A 19,392-nucleotide genomic window follows, 5' to 3' on the forward strand; every position below is an offset into this window, starting at 1 on the left:
CCTGGACATGAGTACAGACTGGGAGAAAGAACTCATTGAGACTAGCCCTTCAGAGAAGGACTTGAGGTTTCTGATGGATGATAAGCTTGACATGAGCCAGCAGTGCACGTTTGCAGCCCAAAAGGCCAACTGCATCCTGGGCTGCATCAAAAGAGGAGTAGCCAGCAGGTCAAGGGGGCTGATTGTCCCCCTCTACTCTGCCCTTGTGAGGCCCCACTTGGAGTATTGCATCCAGGTCTGAAGCCCCCAGCACAAGAAGGATGTGGATCTGTTAGAGCGGGTCCAGAGGAGGGCCACAAAGATGATCAGAGGGCTGGAGCGCCTCTCCTACGATGAAAGGCTGAGAGAGCTGGGGTTTTTCAGCCTACAGAAATGAAGGCTCTGAGGCGACCTCATTACAGCCTTTCAGTACTTAAAGGGGACTTATAAAAAAGATGCAGAGTGACTCTTTGCTCAGTCAGATAATGACAGGGCAAAGGGGAATGGTTTTAAACTAAAAGAGGGGAGATTTAGATTAGAGGTTAGAAAGGAATTTTTCACTCAGAGGGTGGTGAGGCACTGGAACAGGTTGCCCAGAGAGGTTGTGGGATGCCCCATCCCTGGAGGTGTTCAAGATCAGGTTCAATGAAGCCCTGAGCAACCTGATCTAGTGGGTAATGTCCCTGCCTATGGCAAGGGGAGGTTGGAACAAGATGATCTTTGAGGTCCCTTCCAACCCAAATCATTCTATCATGATTCTATGATAATGGCTTAAATGCAATTTCTACTGATTCTACTGTAATGGTTGTAAAAAATGACTAAATAAATGGCTGAAACAATTACACATCATGGAACAACAGTATTCTAAACTCCAGTGATCAACAGCCAGGATAGCTACAAGCAATAACATTTTCCATACCTATTTGCATATCTCAATGTATTTAGAGTGTTTTCACATGATGCCATCCCTGGAGAAATTGTAGCAATCTGCAGAAAACAAGCCACACATTAATAATTTGCACACATTAAGAAAAGGGGGTAGATGAAGTTAAATAAAGGTTTTTTTTTGTTGTGTTTTGTTTGTGGTTTTTTTTTTTAATCCCGTTTCATTTGAGATCTACAAAAAAATCTACTCTGTTCAGCTGTCCCAATACAATGACACCTCAAGAACAGATGTCAAGTCTGTCAAGTCAAACCTTTTTTTTTTCTTTTTTTTTTTTAACCATACCTGACACATTAAGAATTCATGGAAATTTCAGTCAATTTCCGACATCTGACAGCTTGGTAGCATAATATGTAAATGCAAAACTCTAACTGAAAAAATAAGGCTCCTCAAACAGGAAATATGCAACTCAGTAGAAAATAAGTCTAATGCATCCTGCATATGATTACCAGATATTATTTTTATATATGCATCTTCAAAAGCTGTTCTCCATTCAAGCAGACTGCATACTGATTAAGAGATCTGTTTGTTGGCTATAGTCCAAAACTGTACTTAATGATATTAAAGATAAGCATGTGTTTAGGTATTTTCCTAAATAAAGATGTTTTCTTTTTCTGAACTAGAAATTATCTGTAAATAACACTTGATAGATAAATTATTATCAGACATATCTGGGATCTGTAAGTCTTTCTTTTTCCAGTTAAATAAAATACCCTGAAGATCTCACCTTCTTTTCAACACTCAGCAAAAATAAAAACAGTGATCATGCAACAGTGGCATCATGATTTGTCCTAGCTTCTCTCAGTAGTCCATTTTTTTAATCTCTGCTCCTTTCAGGAGAGTCATAGAGGCACTACCCAGGAAAAACATCTCTATGATCCTAAACACTACCATTTTTGCTGGCAGCACAGCATCAGGAGACTGAAACTGATGAAGATTAGATAATCCTGGTCTTTTGTTTCATCCTGCTGCTGACATTACCATACAAGATCACAGGTAGTCATCCTGAGAGGAATTTCTCCTACTGGGGAGAAAGGAAAAATATACTATGGGAAGGGGTTAGAAAGTCTAAAGAGCTTGCTAATACATACACTGCTTAAATCTCTAATACCGGTATGCATCAGTTGCTAATGAAAATAATTGTAGATTTGAAAAGATCATTTGATTGCATGTCTCTTTATAAAGCATTGTGGATACTAATTAACAAAAATCTACATGTTCCTAAAATCTTTCCGAAGTCACTTTATATGAAAGGTGCATGCATCACTTTCATCAGTTTACTGTTCACAGTATACAACATGTGGCAACTGCCATAATGCCAGGAGACTGTTACGTCTTCAAGTGTATAAGGAACAGCTATAGGGAAGTGCCACTGTAGGTGCCCACAGCCATGATACTACCTTCAGGGCACAAGACTCTGTTGAAAAGAAACACCCACTAAGTCACATGTTCTCATGCCCCAACAAGCCCAGTCCAGGCAGGACAGGAGGACTTCACAAGTCAGCAGAAGAGCACCTGAAGAGCAGCATGAAGTAATTCCAGAAACTCCAGCCAGTAAGTCAGCTTCATCAGGGGCCCAACTAAAATGTCTCTAGGCAACACACATAGCATGGGGAATAAACAAGAGGAGTTAGAGACATGCGCACACCTACAGGGCTATGATTTTATTGGCATCATAGAGACGTGGTGGGATGATTTCCATGACTGGAGTGCTGGAATGCAAGGATACAGGCTATTCAGGAAAGACAGGCAGGGAAGATGAGGAAGGGGTGTTTCCCTCTATGTCAATGACTACCTGGAGGGCATGGAGCTCTGCCTAGGATGAGGATCTGACTGACAGTTTATAGGTCAGGATTAAAGGGAGGGCAGGGACAGGTGACATAGTGAAAGGTCTGCTACAGGCCACCCGACCAGATGAGGACCTCTACAGACAGATAGAAGCAGCCTCATGTTCACAAGCCCTGGTCTTCATGGGAGACTTCAACCACCCCAATATCTGTTGAAGGGACAGCAGAGCAGGGCACAGGTAATCCAGGTGGTTCCTGGAATGCAATGATGACAACTTCCTTCTCCAAGTGATAGAGCAGCCAAGGAGGAGAGGTGCTATGCTGGACCTCATGCTTACTAACAGGGAGGGGTTGGAGAGGAATGTGAAACTCAAGGGCAGCTTCGGCTGCAGTGACCATAAGATGGTGGAGTTTAGGATCCTGAGTGCAGTGAAGAGAGTACACAACAAGCTCGCTACCCTGGACTTTGGGATAGCAGAATTTGGCCTATTCAGGGATCGGCTTCGTAGAGTACCATGGGACAAAGTACTTGTACTTTGTGTCAGAGTACCTTAGGCACAAAAAGAAAGCCTATGGCTGCTGGAAGCAGGATCAAGCAATGTGGAAGGACTACAGGGATGCTGTTCGTCTTTGTAGGGAGAAAATTTGTGCAGCCAAAGCCCAACTAGAGTTGAAGCTGGCCAGGTCTGTGGGAGACAATAAAAAGGGCTTTTTAAATATGTGAACAGAAAAAGGAGGACCAGAGAAAACATAGGTTCCCTACTTGATGGGGATGGTCACCTCACAAACAAGGACATAGGCAAAGCAGAGACGTTTAATGCCTTCTTTGCCTCCGTCTTCAATGCCGATGATGGACTTTGGGACCCTGGGTACCCTGAGCTGGAGGACCGTGACGGTGGGAATGATAAACTCCCAGCCAACCCTGAATGTGTGTGGGATTTGCTGCTCCACCTGGATCCATACAAGTCCATGGGTCCGGATGGGATTCATCCCAGGGTACTTAGAGAGCTGGCTGACGTCATCACAGGACCTCTCTCAATTATTTTTCAATGGTCTTGGGAATCTGGAGAGGTCCCAGTAGACTGGAAGCTGGCAAATGTTGCGCCAATTTTAGAGAAGGGCAAGAAAGAGGACCCTGGCAGCTACAGGCCTGTCAGTCTCACATCAGGGCCTGGTAAAATTATGGAGAAGATGATCCTTGAAGTTAGCGAAGCGCACCTGGGGGACAATGCAGTCATTGGTCCCAGCCAACATGGGTTCACGAGGGGAAGGTCCTGCCTAACAAATTTGATTTCCTTTTATGATAAAGTCACCCGTCTAGTCTATCAGGGGAAACCATCTGATGTGATCTTTTTGGATTTCAGTAAAGCTTTTGACACAGTTTCCCATAGGATCCTACTGGACAAAATGTCCAGCATACAGCTAGACAAAAGCATCCTACGATGGGTGAGCAATTGGCTGACAGGCAGGGCTCAAACGGTTGTGGTAAATGGGGCCGCATCAGGCTGGCTGATGGTCACTAGTGGGGTACCCCAGGGCTCCATTTTATGGCCAGGTCTCTTCAATGTTTTTATAAATGATTTGGATGTAGGACTAGAAGGTGTTTTGAGCAAATTTGCTGATGATACTAAACTTGGAGGAATTGTTGACTCTGCTGAGGATGGAAAGGCCTAGCAGAGAGATCTGGACAGATTGGAGAGCTGGGCAATCACCAAACACATCAAGTTTAACACAAGCACGTGCCGGGTCCTGCACCTGGGAAGGGGCAACCCTGGCTATATGTGCAGACTGGACGATGAGACGCTGGAGAGCAGCCCCGCAGAGAGTGATCTGGGGGTTGTGGTTGATAGCAAGCTGAATATGAGCCAGCAGTGTGCCCTGGCAGCCAGGAGGGCCAACCTTATCCTGGGGTGCATCAAACATGGTATTGCTAGTTGTTGGTCGAGGGAAGTGATTGTCCCGCTCTACTCTGCGCTGGTGTGTCCTCATCTCGAGTACTGTGTGCTGTTCTGGGCACCACAGTACAAAAAGGACATGAAACTATTGGAGAGTGTCCAGAGAAGGGCTACAAAGATGGTGAAGGGCATAGAGGGGAAGACATACGAGGAGCGGCTGAGGTCACTTGGTCTGTTCAGTCTGGAAAAGTGGTCTACAGCTTCCTCACGAGGGGAAGTGGAGGGGCAGGCACCGATCTGTTCTCTTTAGTGACCAATGATAGAACCCAAGGAACTGGAGTCAAGCTGCAACAGGGGAGGTTCAAGCTGGATATCAGTAAAAGGTTCTTCACCAAAAGGGTGGTTGGGCACTGGAACAGGCTTTCCAGGGACATAGTCACGGCACCAAGCCTGTTGGAGTTTAAGAAGTGTTTGGACTGTGCTCTTAGTTATATGGTCTGAATTTTTGGGTAGACCTGTGTGGTGCCAGGAGGTGACTCGATGACCTTTATGGGTCCCTTCCAATTCAGGATATTCTATGATTCAATGATTCTATGAAAGCCCTGGAGGGAAGAGGGGCCCAAGAAAGCTGGTCTCTATTCAAGGGTGACCTCCTCCAAGCTCAGGAGGGATGCATCCCAACAAAGAGAAAGTCAAGGAAAAACATCAGGAGGTATGTTCATGGATGAACAAGGAACTGCTGACTAAACTAACACAAAAAGGAAGCCTATAGGTACAGGCTTCTATAGGTACATTGGTGATAAAAGGAAGGCTAGGGAAACTGTGGGCCCTCTTTCAAAGGAAACGGGAGATCTGGACACCCAGGATATGGAGAAGGCTGAGGGACTCAATGACGTTTTTGCCTCAGTCTTCTCCAGCAAGAGACCTAGTTTGCTCTATAGCCCAAGTCCCAGAATGCAAAAGAGCAGGGACTGGGAGAGTGATGAACTGGCCACTGTAGGAGAAGATCAGGTTCAACACCAGCTAAGGAATCTAAAGGTACACAAGTCCATGGGACCTGATGAGATGCATCCGTGGGTCCTGAGGGAACTGGCAGATGTAGCTGATAAGCCACTGTCCATCATATTTGAGAAGTCATGGCAGTCTAGTGAAGTTCCCACAGACTGGAAGAGGGGAAACATAACCCCCATATTTAAAAAGGGAAAAAACGAAGATGTGGGGAGCCACAGGCCAGTCAGTTTCACCCCTGTGCCTGGCAAGATCATGGAGAAGATCCTCCTGGAAAACACGTTTGGGCATATGGAAAATAAGGAGGTGATTGGTGACAGCCAACATGTCACCAGTCACCTCCAGGTGATTGACAGACAACCTCATGAAGTTCAACAAGGCCAAGTGCAAGGTCCTGTATCTGGGCCAGGGCAATCCCAAGCACATATACAGACTGGGTGGAGAGTGGATAGAGAGCAGCCCTGATGAGAAGGACCTGGGGGTGTTGGTTGATAAGAAGCTTGACATGAGCTGGCAATCACAGAATTGTAGGGGTTGGAAGGGACCCTGAGAGATCATCAGGTCCAAACTCCCTGTCAAGGCAGGTTCCCTAGAGACAGAATCACAGAATTGTAGGGGTTGGAAAGAAATATGCACTTTCAGCCCAGAAAGCCAGCTATATCCTGGGCTGCATCAAAAGAGGCACGGACTGCAGGTCAAGGGAGTTGATTCTTCCCCTCTACTCGGCTCTCGTGAGACCCCCACCTGGAGTACTGTATTCAGCTCTGGGGCCTCCAATATAAGGACATGGACCTGTTTGAGTGCATCTAGAGGAGAGTCACAAAGAAGATCAGAGGACTGGAGCACCTTTCCTACAAAGACAGGCTGAGAAAATTGGAGGTTTTCAGTCTGGAAAAGACAAGGATCCAGGGAGACCTTACAGCAGCCTTCCAGTACTTAAAGGCGATCTACAAGAAAGCTGGAGAGGGAACTTTTTACAAGGGCACGTAGTGATAGGACAAGGGGGGATGGCTTTAAATTGAAAGAGGGTATATTTAAATTAGAACCAGAGGGGTTGAAACTTGCCCTGGTTTTAGCTAGGACAGAGTTAATTTTCCTCCTAATGGAAAATCTACCTCGACCCTAGAGACACAGGTACATGAGTTGCAAGGAAACACAATCACAAAAGGGGGAGGTCTTCTGGGAAAATTGCTGGCAGTCCTCCAGAGTAATGAATACTTTGACCAGGACTAGAGGGGCCCTGCCTCCAGCCAGGGGGAGAAGTGGGACAGTCGGGTTTACTGGACTGTGTGGATTCGATGGCCTGGCACACCGGAAACGCAGAAATATAAAGCTTTAGTGGACACAGGCGCACAGTGTACCCTAATGTCATCAGGTCACCAAGGGGCAGAACTCATCTCTATCTCTGGAGTGACAGGGGGATCCCAACAGCTAACTGTACTGGAAGCTGAAGTAAGTCTAACTGGGAATGAGTGGCAAAAGCATCCCATTGTGACTGGCCCAGAGGCTCCATGCATCCTCGGCATAGACTACCTCAGGAGAGGGTACTTTAAGGACCCCAAAGGGTGGGCTTTTGACATAGCTGCCTTGAATAGGGAGGAGATTAAGCAGCTGTTTACCTTGCCTGGTCTCTCAGAGGACCCTTCTGTTGTGGGGTTGCTGAGGGTCGAAGAACAGCAGGTGCCAATCGCTACCACAACTGTTCACCAGTGGCAATATTGCACCGAGACTCCCTGATTCCCATCCATAAGCTAATTCATCATCCAGAGAGCCAAGGAGCTCCTGAACACCTGCAGTACATTGATGACATGATCGTGTGGGGTGACACAGGAGAAGAAGCTTTTGAGAAAGGAAGAAAATATTCCAAATCCTTCTGAAGGCTGGTTTTGCCATAAAACAAATTAAGGTCAAAGGACCTGCAAAGGACGTCCAGCTGATCCAAAATTACACACCATCTCTTCTGTCCTGAAAGACTGTTGTGTCAAATGGGAGCCCAAAGTCAGTCACAGACTAAACAAACTTAGTGGACACTTTATATATATATATATATATATATACACCTATATAAATATGTACAAAAAGTGGTGATTAATTGTAATGTATTGTAAAGTGTTGGACCGAAGCATGATATAAATGGTATGAAATAAGGGGTAGATATTGTCCTCGTTTCAGCTAGGATAGAGTTAATTTTGCTCATAGTAGTTGGTGTGGTGCTGTTTTTTGGATTTAGGGTGAGAATTGTTGATAACACACTGATGTTTTAATTGTTGCAGAGCAGTGCTTATACTAAGTCGAAGACTTTCCAGTTTCTCATACTGCCCTGCCAGTGCAGACTGGGGGCACCCCAGGTGTTGGCAGGGGACAGAACCAGGACAGCTGACCCAAACTGGCCAAAGGGATGTTCTGTACCATGTGATGTCATGCTGGACAATTAATATGGGGTGGCTGGCTGCAGGGGGTAGGGACTGCTGCTTGGGGCTGAGCTGGGCATCAGTCAGCGGGTGGTGAGCAATTGCATTGCACATCACTTGCTTTGTGCATATTATTATTATTATCATCATCATCATCATCATTATTATTATTTCTCTTCCTTTTCTGTCCTATTAAACTGTCTTTATCTCAACCCACAATCTTTTACTTTTTTTCCCACTGATTCTCTCCGCCATCCCACTGGGGTGCAGGGGGGGTGAGTGATTGGTTGTGTGGTGCTTAGCTGCCTGCTGGGTTAAACCACAACAAAATTCTATGATTTTTGAAGCCTATACCATTCTATGATTCTATGACTGACCTCTGCATAGCTCGCTTCCTCATTCGTAATTCCAATTGAGTAGAATGGAAAAGGTTGCACTACAGAAAGGAATATCTTTAAGACCAGCCATCACCGTTCTCCCTACCAGTATTGCTTATAAGCCATTACAGTGGGATCAACATCCCATTTGGGACACTCAAGTCTCCAAGTTCCTACTCCCAACCTGGAGGACTGGGCAGTCTGGAACTTCAGTAATGATTGCAGCATGTCAAGGATGTAGCATCTTAAGGATACAGAACTGGTTAAAAAGGACTATTGTATGTAGCTACCCTGCAAAGTTGAGACGATACATTATGCTAATATGTAACTCTTCAAAACCAACTTCAAATGATCTTTGAAACTATTAGAGGAGAAGAACTTCAGTGCAACTGCAAGAACTAATAATGTTCAAATCAAACAGTTTATGTTGACTGTACATCTCTGTATTTGTTTAGAATGAAGCAGATCCCAGTCATAACTGTCCATGTGGAAGTTATCTTCAAAAAATAGGTTTCTGAATCATATTTTAACCTTATATACAGAGGAGAATGCTCCATCCCTGAACATGTAACTTGTAAAACTGGAACAGGAAGTCTAAACTATGAAAGTCAAAGCTGAATAAGAATTAAGTGTAGAAATTACCAAAGAAATTTTATTTGAACATCCCACTTAGTATGTCAGAAAGTATGTCAGAAAGCAAATGAAAAAGGCAAAATATTTTATACCAGGACATTTCAAGAATCTCTTAATAAGTTAAAATCACAAGTTTTTACTCCATCCTTTTATATGCTTTCCACATTGAAAAATACCAGCATATTTGCAAATGTCTTAATCTATTTGCACATTAGAATATTGGATCAAATCTTTGTCTCGTTAAGGAATTCCTTTACAATAAATGCCTCACTGATAAGCAAAATCGGCATAATATTTCTCTGTTGCAATCTCTTTAGTTTATTTTGCCTGTAACAGGCTAAAATATTTTGGAGTAAATAATACCATTATCTATGTGTTACCTTGTAATAATTGAAACACTACTATACCTATGAAGTTCTTCTATGCTTTCATATTACTTCATATAAAGTAGACCCTATTCTAGAGAACATATCAGTGATCCCTACAGTTAACTGTAGAAACCTGAAATTAAACAATTTATTTTTAAACTATTTTGCAATCATTTTAGAAGTTCTAAGCACCACAGCTAATATTATATCTCAGCTGCAAAAAAGCAGTCACTGAACCCTCAGAATAAGTACTCTTTTAATTTAATAAGAGACCGTTCAACTATAGCTATTATAAACCATAATGATTTGCCATTTCTTTCCCTGTATATTTTGAGAGTAAAGTTTTGCCAGTGTACAAAATAAAACCTAAATATGAATGTGCTTACAAATCAGGCACACCCTGCTAAAGAGACAGCTGTAAATACCAGAGTGAAAGGCTGAATAAATTGTCTTGATACAAGAGGCAAAGGAAGACCCAGAAGATGGGTGAAGTTGCTGACCATTATCTACTCTTTCCACCACTTGGCCACTGCAGTGCAAATCTCTCCTCTTTCCAGGGAACTGAAAAGAACTGGAGGTAATTCTAGGCTAAAGTATCTCCTACACTTCCCTCAATTCAATATATAATGTTCAGAAACCTGTCAGATCTGTAGACAGGCAGCTTTCTTCTGCATCTATCTAGCTATTGCAGGAATGGGTGCTGCAAATGTGAGAGCTCAATTCAAAGAATAGTAAAGATGTACTGTAGGTTCATTTTCTTAATTGTAATATGACTGTAGTTGTATAAACAAGAAAAATAATTCAGTCATATTTCCACTCGCTTTCAGAGGCGATTCTTTTCCTTAATTCAGAACTATATTGAATATAAAATAAGGAACATGAACTTTATCAGGAATTAAACACCCATAGATCATGGGTTATTCTTGATGGCATTCTTATGCATTTAAACAGGAAACATTATTAAAAACAGGAAACATTATTACAACTCTATGAGAAAAGTAATAAATAAAAAAGCTTCAGATTTTTCAGAACTTCATGAAACATTCACAAATATTAATTCTTCTATGTACAGAGAGTAGTTCCCACAAGGTTTACTTTCCAAATTTTCTTCAGTTTTGTGGATACATTAGCTAGAGATGCACAGTTTAGCTTTCTGATCCTGAATTTATGAAGTCATGTCTCAGTGGAAAGAAAACAATCCTGTATTTTCATTAGAAAACTGAAGAAGAATAAAAGATTAATTTAAAAAAATACTATTTTACCACAATTTTCAAACTAGAACCATACCTAGCAGCTAGGCTGCCCTAACACCATGGTTTTCATGCTGTGAGTCTGCAGATTTCTGTGGCCTGTAGACTAATTCCAAGGAGTCTGTGAAAAGTAATACAAACAAGCCTAACAGCATTCACCATAGAGAGTTTGCATTTCCATAAGGGTAGAATGTTATGGCTGGACAAGTAAAAACACTGGAAATCAATGCTTTTATCTGTCTTTTCTACCTAACAGAAGAATTCCGCTTTTCAGACCAATGCAAATGCACGCTTATAAAAATACAAAACTATTCATCCCACCTATCTCAGCTATGGTCCCCTCAACAGCCTAAAGCATATTCTGATGCCTTTGATACCAACTCTAAATTTGCCTTTGTCATTTAAAGACTCGTCAGTATACTTCCAGTTTACACCATCTTTTGCAAAATTACGATTCAACAAACAATACTCTCATACAATTAAGACATTAAAACCAACAAACAATAAAAACCCAACAACACTAGTCTAGAAGTGTTTCCATCTAGGTGCCTAACTAAAAAAGAAGAACAATAAGAAAGGCCAATAAAAAGTAGAGGAGGGAGAAAATTATTTGAGACACTTCTTCTGAAAGACTCCCTCCAAATATATTGTTTTTTATTTTTCTCTCCTTCTTTTCTTATTTTAAGCTTAACAGATTGCCAGCAGTGAGTGACCAGTTCTTAACATAATATCCTGTATTCCTAGATTCTTTTTTCTTTGTAATTGTTAAAACATACAGTTAACTAAACAAACTTACCATACAGGTACGGGAGTTTTCTCCTATGAACGAATCTCTTAACACCTGAGTAAGCTTACTTGCTCTGAATGGTGTATGAGGTTTATTTCGGCCTAAGGCTCTAATGCACTCCTGAAAGAACAAAGAGATTGATATTTATTCACCCCATGTTAGAGAAAAACGCATAATACAAATGAAATTCAAAAATCAGATAATACATGCTTTATGTTGCTGTCCTCTAACATCAATGTTAATGTTTAATTTAACATTAAAGCTTGGATTCAAGAAGTGTTAAGCTTTTTACCTCTCATTAAGTTCAGTAGAGAGGTAGGATTGTAAAGGAATTTAGGCACCTAAAACTTTTTCAGTCTCATCCAAAATATTTACATGTATTGTATCCAACAACAAATTCAGTGTTTATGTTATATCTTCAGACTAACAACTATTTCTGACTATCAGCTGCAGAAGCCTGAATGATCTATATCATCCACCAACAGAAGAAATGTGAATGGTAACGTGTTAGTTAACTATCATTTAAAAGCAATAGCTTTGATTCTGGCTCTACCACTAACTTTCTTTACAGCTCAGATGAAAACAGCAATGCCCAAACTTTCTGAAAGCTTCCACAGGTCACAAACATAGCAAGTATAGCTCTACATTGATGTTGTCAAGTAGACACTTGAAAACATAAGCAATTTCCTGTTTTAAAATATTTATCATGTGAAAAAACCAGGGTTAATGTCTCTTCTTTCACTCATAAGAAGAGTGTGAGCCTAAACTAATATTTACAACTAGTTAGAGACTTCCAGTGAGAAATACTGTGCAGAAATACTATGAAATTACTATAGAAGTTATAGAAGCGACTGTAGCAGCAGTATAAGAGTACTATCCACCATCATTATAACCTTAACATCACTTCTGCCCACTCAGAGTCCAAAAATCTGCTAATAAATTGCTTCTTACATAAGAAAGTTTAAATTTAAGCTTTTGAAGTTTCCTAGAAACAGGTTCTTACAAAAGCCAGGCCAGAAACCGTGGAATGATAATCCAAGAAAACATTGCAACTGTGAAACAGCATAAAACAGAACTAAAAAAGGGTTCAGAATAAAACTGCCACGATACAGAACAGAACAAACACAATGGCAAATTGGCTTTAACTAAAGTGATTATTTAAAAATTCACCAGCTGAATTTTATAGAATGGACACAGCTCAGGTAAACAGAAAGACTGAAACTTGTTGAATGCGAATATTACTTACAAATGCTTAAAAGAACTCAATACACATAAGTGAGCAAGGCAGTGCATTCTTTGAAATTTTTGAAATTTTTGTACATTACTACTATACTTACATAAAGAAAAAAGTAGATTAGACAGGAAGAGGGACAACAGATTTTTAATGTGTGACATTACAAACTAAAAACAGTAACAAACGTATACGTTGAATTGCAGGCATGGCAACCAACATGTTTCATTATGATATTTTAATTTACTGTAATGATTTTTAGTTTGCTCACTCCTGGAAAAATTAGAATTGTATTGTCTCCTTAATAGTAAAACGATTATGGGAGGACACTGCCAGCTTCTAAATTAATAGAGTTTTCAACTAGTTTTTCTTTTCATCACAGCTCAGTAAACCAGGTAACAAGATGACAACACTAATTCCATGTAGAGACATTATAAAAATAACTTCTTTTACCAAAAACCTGAGTGGGTTAAGACAGGACTGACATCCACATGTGAGTAGCAAGTCTTGGATTAGCACCAAAGGCTACTCTTCAGAACATACTAGTTTATATTCAAAAGCTTTGACGTTATTTTCAAGTTGAAATTAAATGGAAAAAGCTGTGTAATGATTTTGGAGATAGATGAAAAATGGAAAATTATCATCATTGTTAAACAGTTATATCTTATCGTACTGCTGTTTAGACCTCTGCAAGACCTCCACTTATTTTTATTTCCCCTTCTCCATATAATTTAGATCACAACCACCAGTACAGCAGCAGCAGAACTTCTCACTATAATTAAAAAGATGAGTTGTATGAAAAAAATGTTTGTATGAGTATTGCACTGAAGATACTAACCAACACAAAATCAGCAAGTAAATTAAATACACGTGAAAAAAAAGTGATAAAAGTCAACACAATGTTGCTTGCATTATTTATTTAGATGTGAAATGAAAACAGGACACAGTTTTGGAACTGCTGCTTCAAATTTTTCTACATGCCATACAATTTTGTAATGGCACATTACAATTTTGTGGTGTTCTGTGGGATCTACTTACAGGCAGATAAAAGTCTTCTCTCAAGTTTATATTGGGGATAATACAATAAGCACAGAGACTTTGGGTTTAGATTCTTTATATAAAAGCACAGTACTAGTGCAGAGAGTACTAAACCTAAGCAAAGCTAACCAACAATAGAGATAAGTTCTAGGACATTCAAAATTACTGTTTCCCCAACTGAGACCAAATAATCATTTTCACTATTTAGACCGAACCTCTTCAGAACATTATAAAGCACACACACACAAACACAAAGCACATTTAATATTTACATGATATTTCTTAGCTCTCTTGATGTTTTCTGGATTAATGTATGAAAATCTATAAAGCAACTGTATCAGACAATTTGTTATGAAGAGCTATCAAAAATGGATCCCAATTTTCAAGGGTTAATTTAATCTATTTGTTACTTTTCTGGATATATTGCTGTTGTGTTGTTTTCAGTGAATTAATTAACAGCAGTAAATAAATATGTCATAGAGGTTTTTTTATATATATTTTCTAAATATATATACATATATAAATAAACACATGTACACACACTGAGATCAGAAAGAATATTTCCAGTTAGTATTTCAGACCCTGAGTACCAAAGTAAGTTAACTCTCATCCCCATTTAGGTGTTTATCAGAAAAGTCTTCACATTCAAGAACTGGGATTTATTTTTATTTTTAAACTACATGAAAGTTGATACCACAATGTTTCTACTTGGTAATTACCAGATGTTCCTTCAGGCATTTAAAGGAAAAATCAATACATTATTTTACCTGTCACATCAGTAGACAATGTAGACAAGCAAAGCCTGCAGAAACACTCGTTTTAATAGTCATTGCTATTATATGTAGAAGGTTTCCACTTACACAAACTCAGTGGAAACATTTCAGTTACCTTGAGTGCTAAAAGGCTCTTGTTAATTTCAGCACCTTCCAGCCGTGTCTGTCTGTCTGCACTGGAAGTATCTGCTCCTCTTTCATTTCCAGCCAAATCAATCAGAGAAAATTTACCATGCAATTTCCCTTTCCTTCGGAGAATAATCTGAAACACTGCATGGCTTCGAGATGAGTGTGCATTTGCAGATGTCTGACCAGATGTCCTTTGGACAAAAGGAGAGAAGGGCAAGACATATGAAGATCTGAAGGACCATACATATTAAACACACTACCCTCAGAACACTATTTTTTTCAGAGCAGTGTCCTGTATCTTCTTACATATGTTGACTGTGTCTAACATATTGATGGACACTTGAGATATAACCCTAATAATCTGATGTACACAGTACAGCTATACCTGTTTCCATCTCTTCAAACATAAATGGAAAATTTATAATATTTTACCTTCCCATTAATCATAGAATCATAGAATGGCTTGGGTTGGAAGGGACCTCATAGATCATCTAGTTCCAACCCCCCTGCCATAGGAAGGGATGCCACCCACTAGATCAAGTTGCTCAGGGCCTCATCTAAACATTAAAAACAAGAATAACAAGATTTTCAAAGATTTCAGATCATCAGAGAGCTTACACATAAAATGCTGATTGCATTTTTGTCTGATGAGGCAGCAGTCCATGCAAAAGGCTAATTTTAAAAACAATGAAGCTGAAAAATAAAAAAAAAGTTTCATGCTTAACCTCTGTTACTATGTATAAGGCCTTTTTAGAACAAAACATCTGGTAGTATTCCAGATTATAAACAATGTGAATTTAAGCCAGTAAAGTGGTTACATAAATGCATGCAGTTCATATCCTGTAGAAAAATCAGTTCTTATTTCTCTCTAGGAGACAGAGAAACTCTTAATTCAAAAGGCAAGCAGATTTATTATTTGCAGCCAACACCATCAAGAAAGCACACTGCATAATAAAAAGCCATCGATATGAAGAGACAAAAAATAATCAAGAGATGTTATCATTCTTTAATTTACAATGAAAAGCTTGTAGAAGCTATGGGAGATACCTGCAGCTGTTGCCTATTTCAATAAACTTAAGAACATCTTCAACACATTTGACTTCCCGTTCCTGTAATCCCACCACCTGGACTTGCTGTTTACCATCTTCTAACACTCTTAATTTTGTCTTCCTGTTCAACAAGTCAAAGACCTTGGAGGGTGGGGGTGGGGGGGGAACAGAACAATTAAAGAGGAGTTTTAAAAGACACTTGTTTCAAATTCCATATCAAAATATGCAAAGCATCCCATGCAAAAATATGATTGGAAGAGAAGTGTAAAGAATTATTTGAAATAAAGCTTTTGGTACAAAAAAGGAAAAAAATCTATGTAACAAGATCACAGTCTTGTTTGTGAAAAAACACTTCCTCAGAAAAAGATCTGGTACTTACCTTACCACTATAAATCTCAAAAAATGTTGCATACACTTGAAGTTCTAACTTCTTATAGTTTGGCTTCTTTAGCATTAAAAAGACATCTCGAGCTGTGAATATATTTCCAAAATAAAAAGAAATCTAGTTAGCATAAACCTGTTAATATATTAATAGTACATTATACAGCATCTCATAATTTGCAAGTATAACAGATATGGTCAGTCAAAGAAGTCTAAAACACTGAAGTTTAAACTGCCGTTGGAAGATGAAGAAGACCCCAAATGATAAACTCAATCATCAGTTTTATTATATTTTTAAATTAATCTATATATACATTTACTTTACCATGTAAAGACTACACATCTAGAAACTACTTTTTATGTTACTAAAGCTCCACTGTAATGCAAAATACGTAGACTATTATGTCTGTATAATAGGGAGTCAAAAATGTATTGACCTCAATTAATTTGTAAAAAGCCAACAGACCAATAAAGTCTCACCTGCAAGTGCATATATTCCTTTTGAACAGTCTTGGTTCTTTCCTGAAAAGTCACCACCCATAGTCTAAATAAAAAAAAATAAAATAAAAAACCACACAAAAAATACACAAAAAATACACAATAAAAATCACAAATCTGTAGCTTACATATTTGTAACTTATTAAAATTTAATTAAGTGTATTGTTGATGTGTAGAAGAAATACTTACATGGGTTTTTCCACTTCCTGTTTGCCCATATGCAAAACAGGTGGCCATTCCCTTTTCAAATATGGTCTCCACTAATGGTCGAGCTGTAAACCTTAAATGCAAAAACACAGTACGGAAAAGCTGAAATACTTTAAAATGTATAGTGTCCATGTGGTAGTGGCCATAAGTGACAAAACTGGTTCTGTACTTTGAGAGGTCAAAGAACATCTCCAAATTAATTCCTGAACCAAAGAGGCTAACACAGCTCTAAGGCATTAAAATACCCTAAACAATTAAACAAAAGCTACAAGGTGTCTCCCATTTATTTAACAACAACAACAAAAACAAACAAAAAACTTGTTTTAATAATGCAACACAACACAGCTTACTACATGGAGTCTGTAGTTCCCTAAAGAACCTAAAGGACATCACATTAGAAGATACAGAACAAGGACAGTAGAATAGATATTTAGGTTTTGCCAATACTACTTTTTTTTTTCTTTTTTTCCTTTTCAAAACAGCTTTTAAGATTAATTTTCTAAGATAGGTGGCCAAAACAACATTGCATTTCTTAATATCTTGAGAACATACATACACTAAGAAAAGGATAAAGAAAACATATAACCAAGCTCATCAGAATAATCTAGTGACCCCTGAGGTATTATTTGATATGTCAAAAATATTTTCCCAAAGTATCATTTTTCTATTTTAAAGCATTAACTTCTACTTTAAAAAAACACATAGAGTTATTGCTCCTACTTCTAGCTGCTTATCAACGTTACTTCATGAAAATCTCAAAAATCAAAGGGTAACCTAATGGAGTGTTATCTCTATTAAATAATGATGGTAAGAGTCTCTGCAACAGTCTCTCTTTCTAAACTTCCTCCAGGTGTTTACTCATAAAATATGTTTAATGACAGAAAAAGGAATGATTGCTTATAGAAACACTGAGATGTTACAAGCTCCTATCATTCCACTTTGCAACAAACACAAAATTTACAAAAACAATATGGGTAAAAAACAACCTGTTCAGCAGCCAAGGGTTATTCAAAATGTAACAGAATAATCTTTTTTTTTTTTTTTTTTTTTTTTTTAAATCAGAAATGCACCAGATGACTCCTGATCAGCCTTAGTCTTTTTTTTTTTTTTTAATTTCCTCCAAGCATATACTTTGGTTCTCAAGATGATATTTCCATATTTCTGTTTGTTCTTTTTATATTTGAAATATAAATTTCAAGAAACTTATCCACCTAATAAGCATACTCCATTATCTCTGTTTAGTTGAGTTTGAAATAATTTACTGTGATTTATAAAAAAAGGGACTTATGATTGTATTTTGCCTTATTTTAAAAGATATTATCCAGACAATTTTTCATAAAGTTTTCAACTCCAAATGGTACCAAGCCCGAAACAGTCCAAATTTCCTTCTACTACAACCATTATTTGCAATCTTCATCTTCCAAAAATTTAAACTCTTTTTCTCCTTTAAATATTCAAAATTGTCGTGGTTTAACCCGACCGGCAGCTAAACACCACGCAGCCGTTCGCTCACCCTCCCCCCTCCCTCTCTGGGACGGGGGAGAGAAATGGAAAGTGAAGCCCGTGAGTTGAGATAAAGACAGTTTAATAAGACAGGAAAAAAAAAATAACAAAATAATAATAACAATAATAATAATGATGATACAATGGTGATAATACGAAAGTAATAATAGTATGTACAAACAAGTGATGCACAATGCAATTGCTCACCACCCGCTGACCGATGCCCAGCCTAACCCCGAGCAGTCCGGCCCCCTCCCCCCGGCTAGCCACCCCTATATATTGTTTAGCATGACGTCAGATGGTATGGAATACCCCTTTGGCTAGTTTGGGTCACCTGTCCTGGGTCTGTCCCCTCCCAGCTCTTACTGCACCCCCCAGCCTGCCCGTTGGCAGGACAGAGCAAAGGCTGAGATGTCCTTGGCTTAGTATAAGCACTGCTCTGCAACAATTAAAGCATCGGGGTGTTATCAGCACTCTTCTCATTCTAAGCCAAAACACAGCATTCCACCAGCTACTAGGAAGAAAATTAATTCTGTGCTAACTGAAACCAGGACAAAAATGCATACCCATGCAAGCTAGCATGATTTTTTTTTTAATATTAAAGAAAACTTGTAACTCAGATTTGTGGTTCAAGGACTCAAAAATACTTAAAAAGCAGCTTAGGCAAAATAAAAATACTAAAAAAAAGAATAGCAGATTTCTCCAAGACAAACTGAAAAATGTATTTCTGTATAGAAATATAGCAAGTAATTTTATCTTACTGAAGAAAATGGATTTTTTTCCCCGCTATGAGAGTCCAGTATGATACCTATTCTTGCTCTCAATTCTGTTATTAAAGGAGAACTTGAAACAAACTATCTTTCAAATAATAATCAATATTGTACCATCTGAGGGAGGAAAAAAAGCCTGTACTACTACATAGGCCAGAGACTTACTATTTCAGTATGAATACAATCATCTTTTAATATTTGATTGTATTACCATTAATTTATTATGTAACTAATAAAAATCATCCAGAAGAAAATTAATACAAAAATATGGTAATGTTGTATGCCAAAAATACCTTTCACGATTAAATGATATGCTCACAAAGATAAATGAGGAATAACAGGAAGGATGGAGATTAAAGAACTGGTTCTTAGGCA

At 38.9% G+C, this 19,392-nt stretch overlaps 1 protein-coding gene across 8 annotated transcripts in view; it reads right to left on the reverse strand.

Moving 5' to 3' along the window:
- Positions 1-19,392, reverse strand: part of LOC311426276 (kinesin-like protein KIF2A) — a 109,105-nt gene that overhangs the window by 24,381 nt on the left and 65,332 nt on the right. For all 8 annotated transcript variants that reach the window (XM_084502534.1, XM_084502537.1, XM_084502538.1 and 5 more), the window contains 7 exons: positions 16,727-16,817; positions 16,520-16,583; positions 16,038-16,129; positions 15,657-15,799; positions 14,596-14,800; positions 11,448-11,558; positions 899-966 (listed from right to left, as the gene is read on the reverse strand). In XM_084502534.1, the coding sequence (XP_084358660.1) occupies positions 899-966; positions 11,448-11,558; positions 14,596-14,800; positions 15,657-15,799; positions 16,038-16,129; positions 16,520-16,583; positions 16,727-16,817 (774 nt within the window). The remainder of the gene's footprint in view (positions 1-898; positions 967-11,447; positions 11,559-14,595; positions 14,801-15,656; positions 15,800-16,037; positions 16,130-16,519; positions 16,584-16,726; positions 16,818-19,392) is intronic.

The sequence above is a fragment of the Aythya ferina genome, assembly GCF_964211825.1.
Source record: "Aythya ferina genome assembly, chromosome: W".
Lineage (NCBI taxonomy): Eukaryota > Metazoa > Chordata > Aves > Anseriformes > Anatidae > Aythya > Aythya ferina.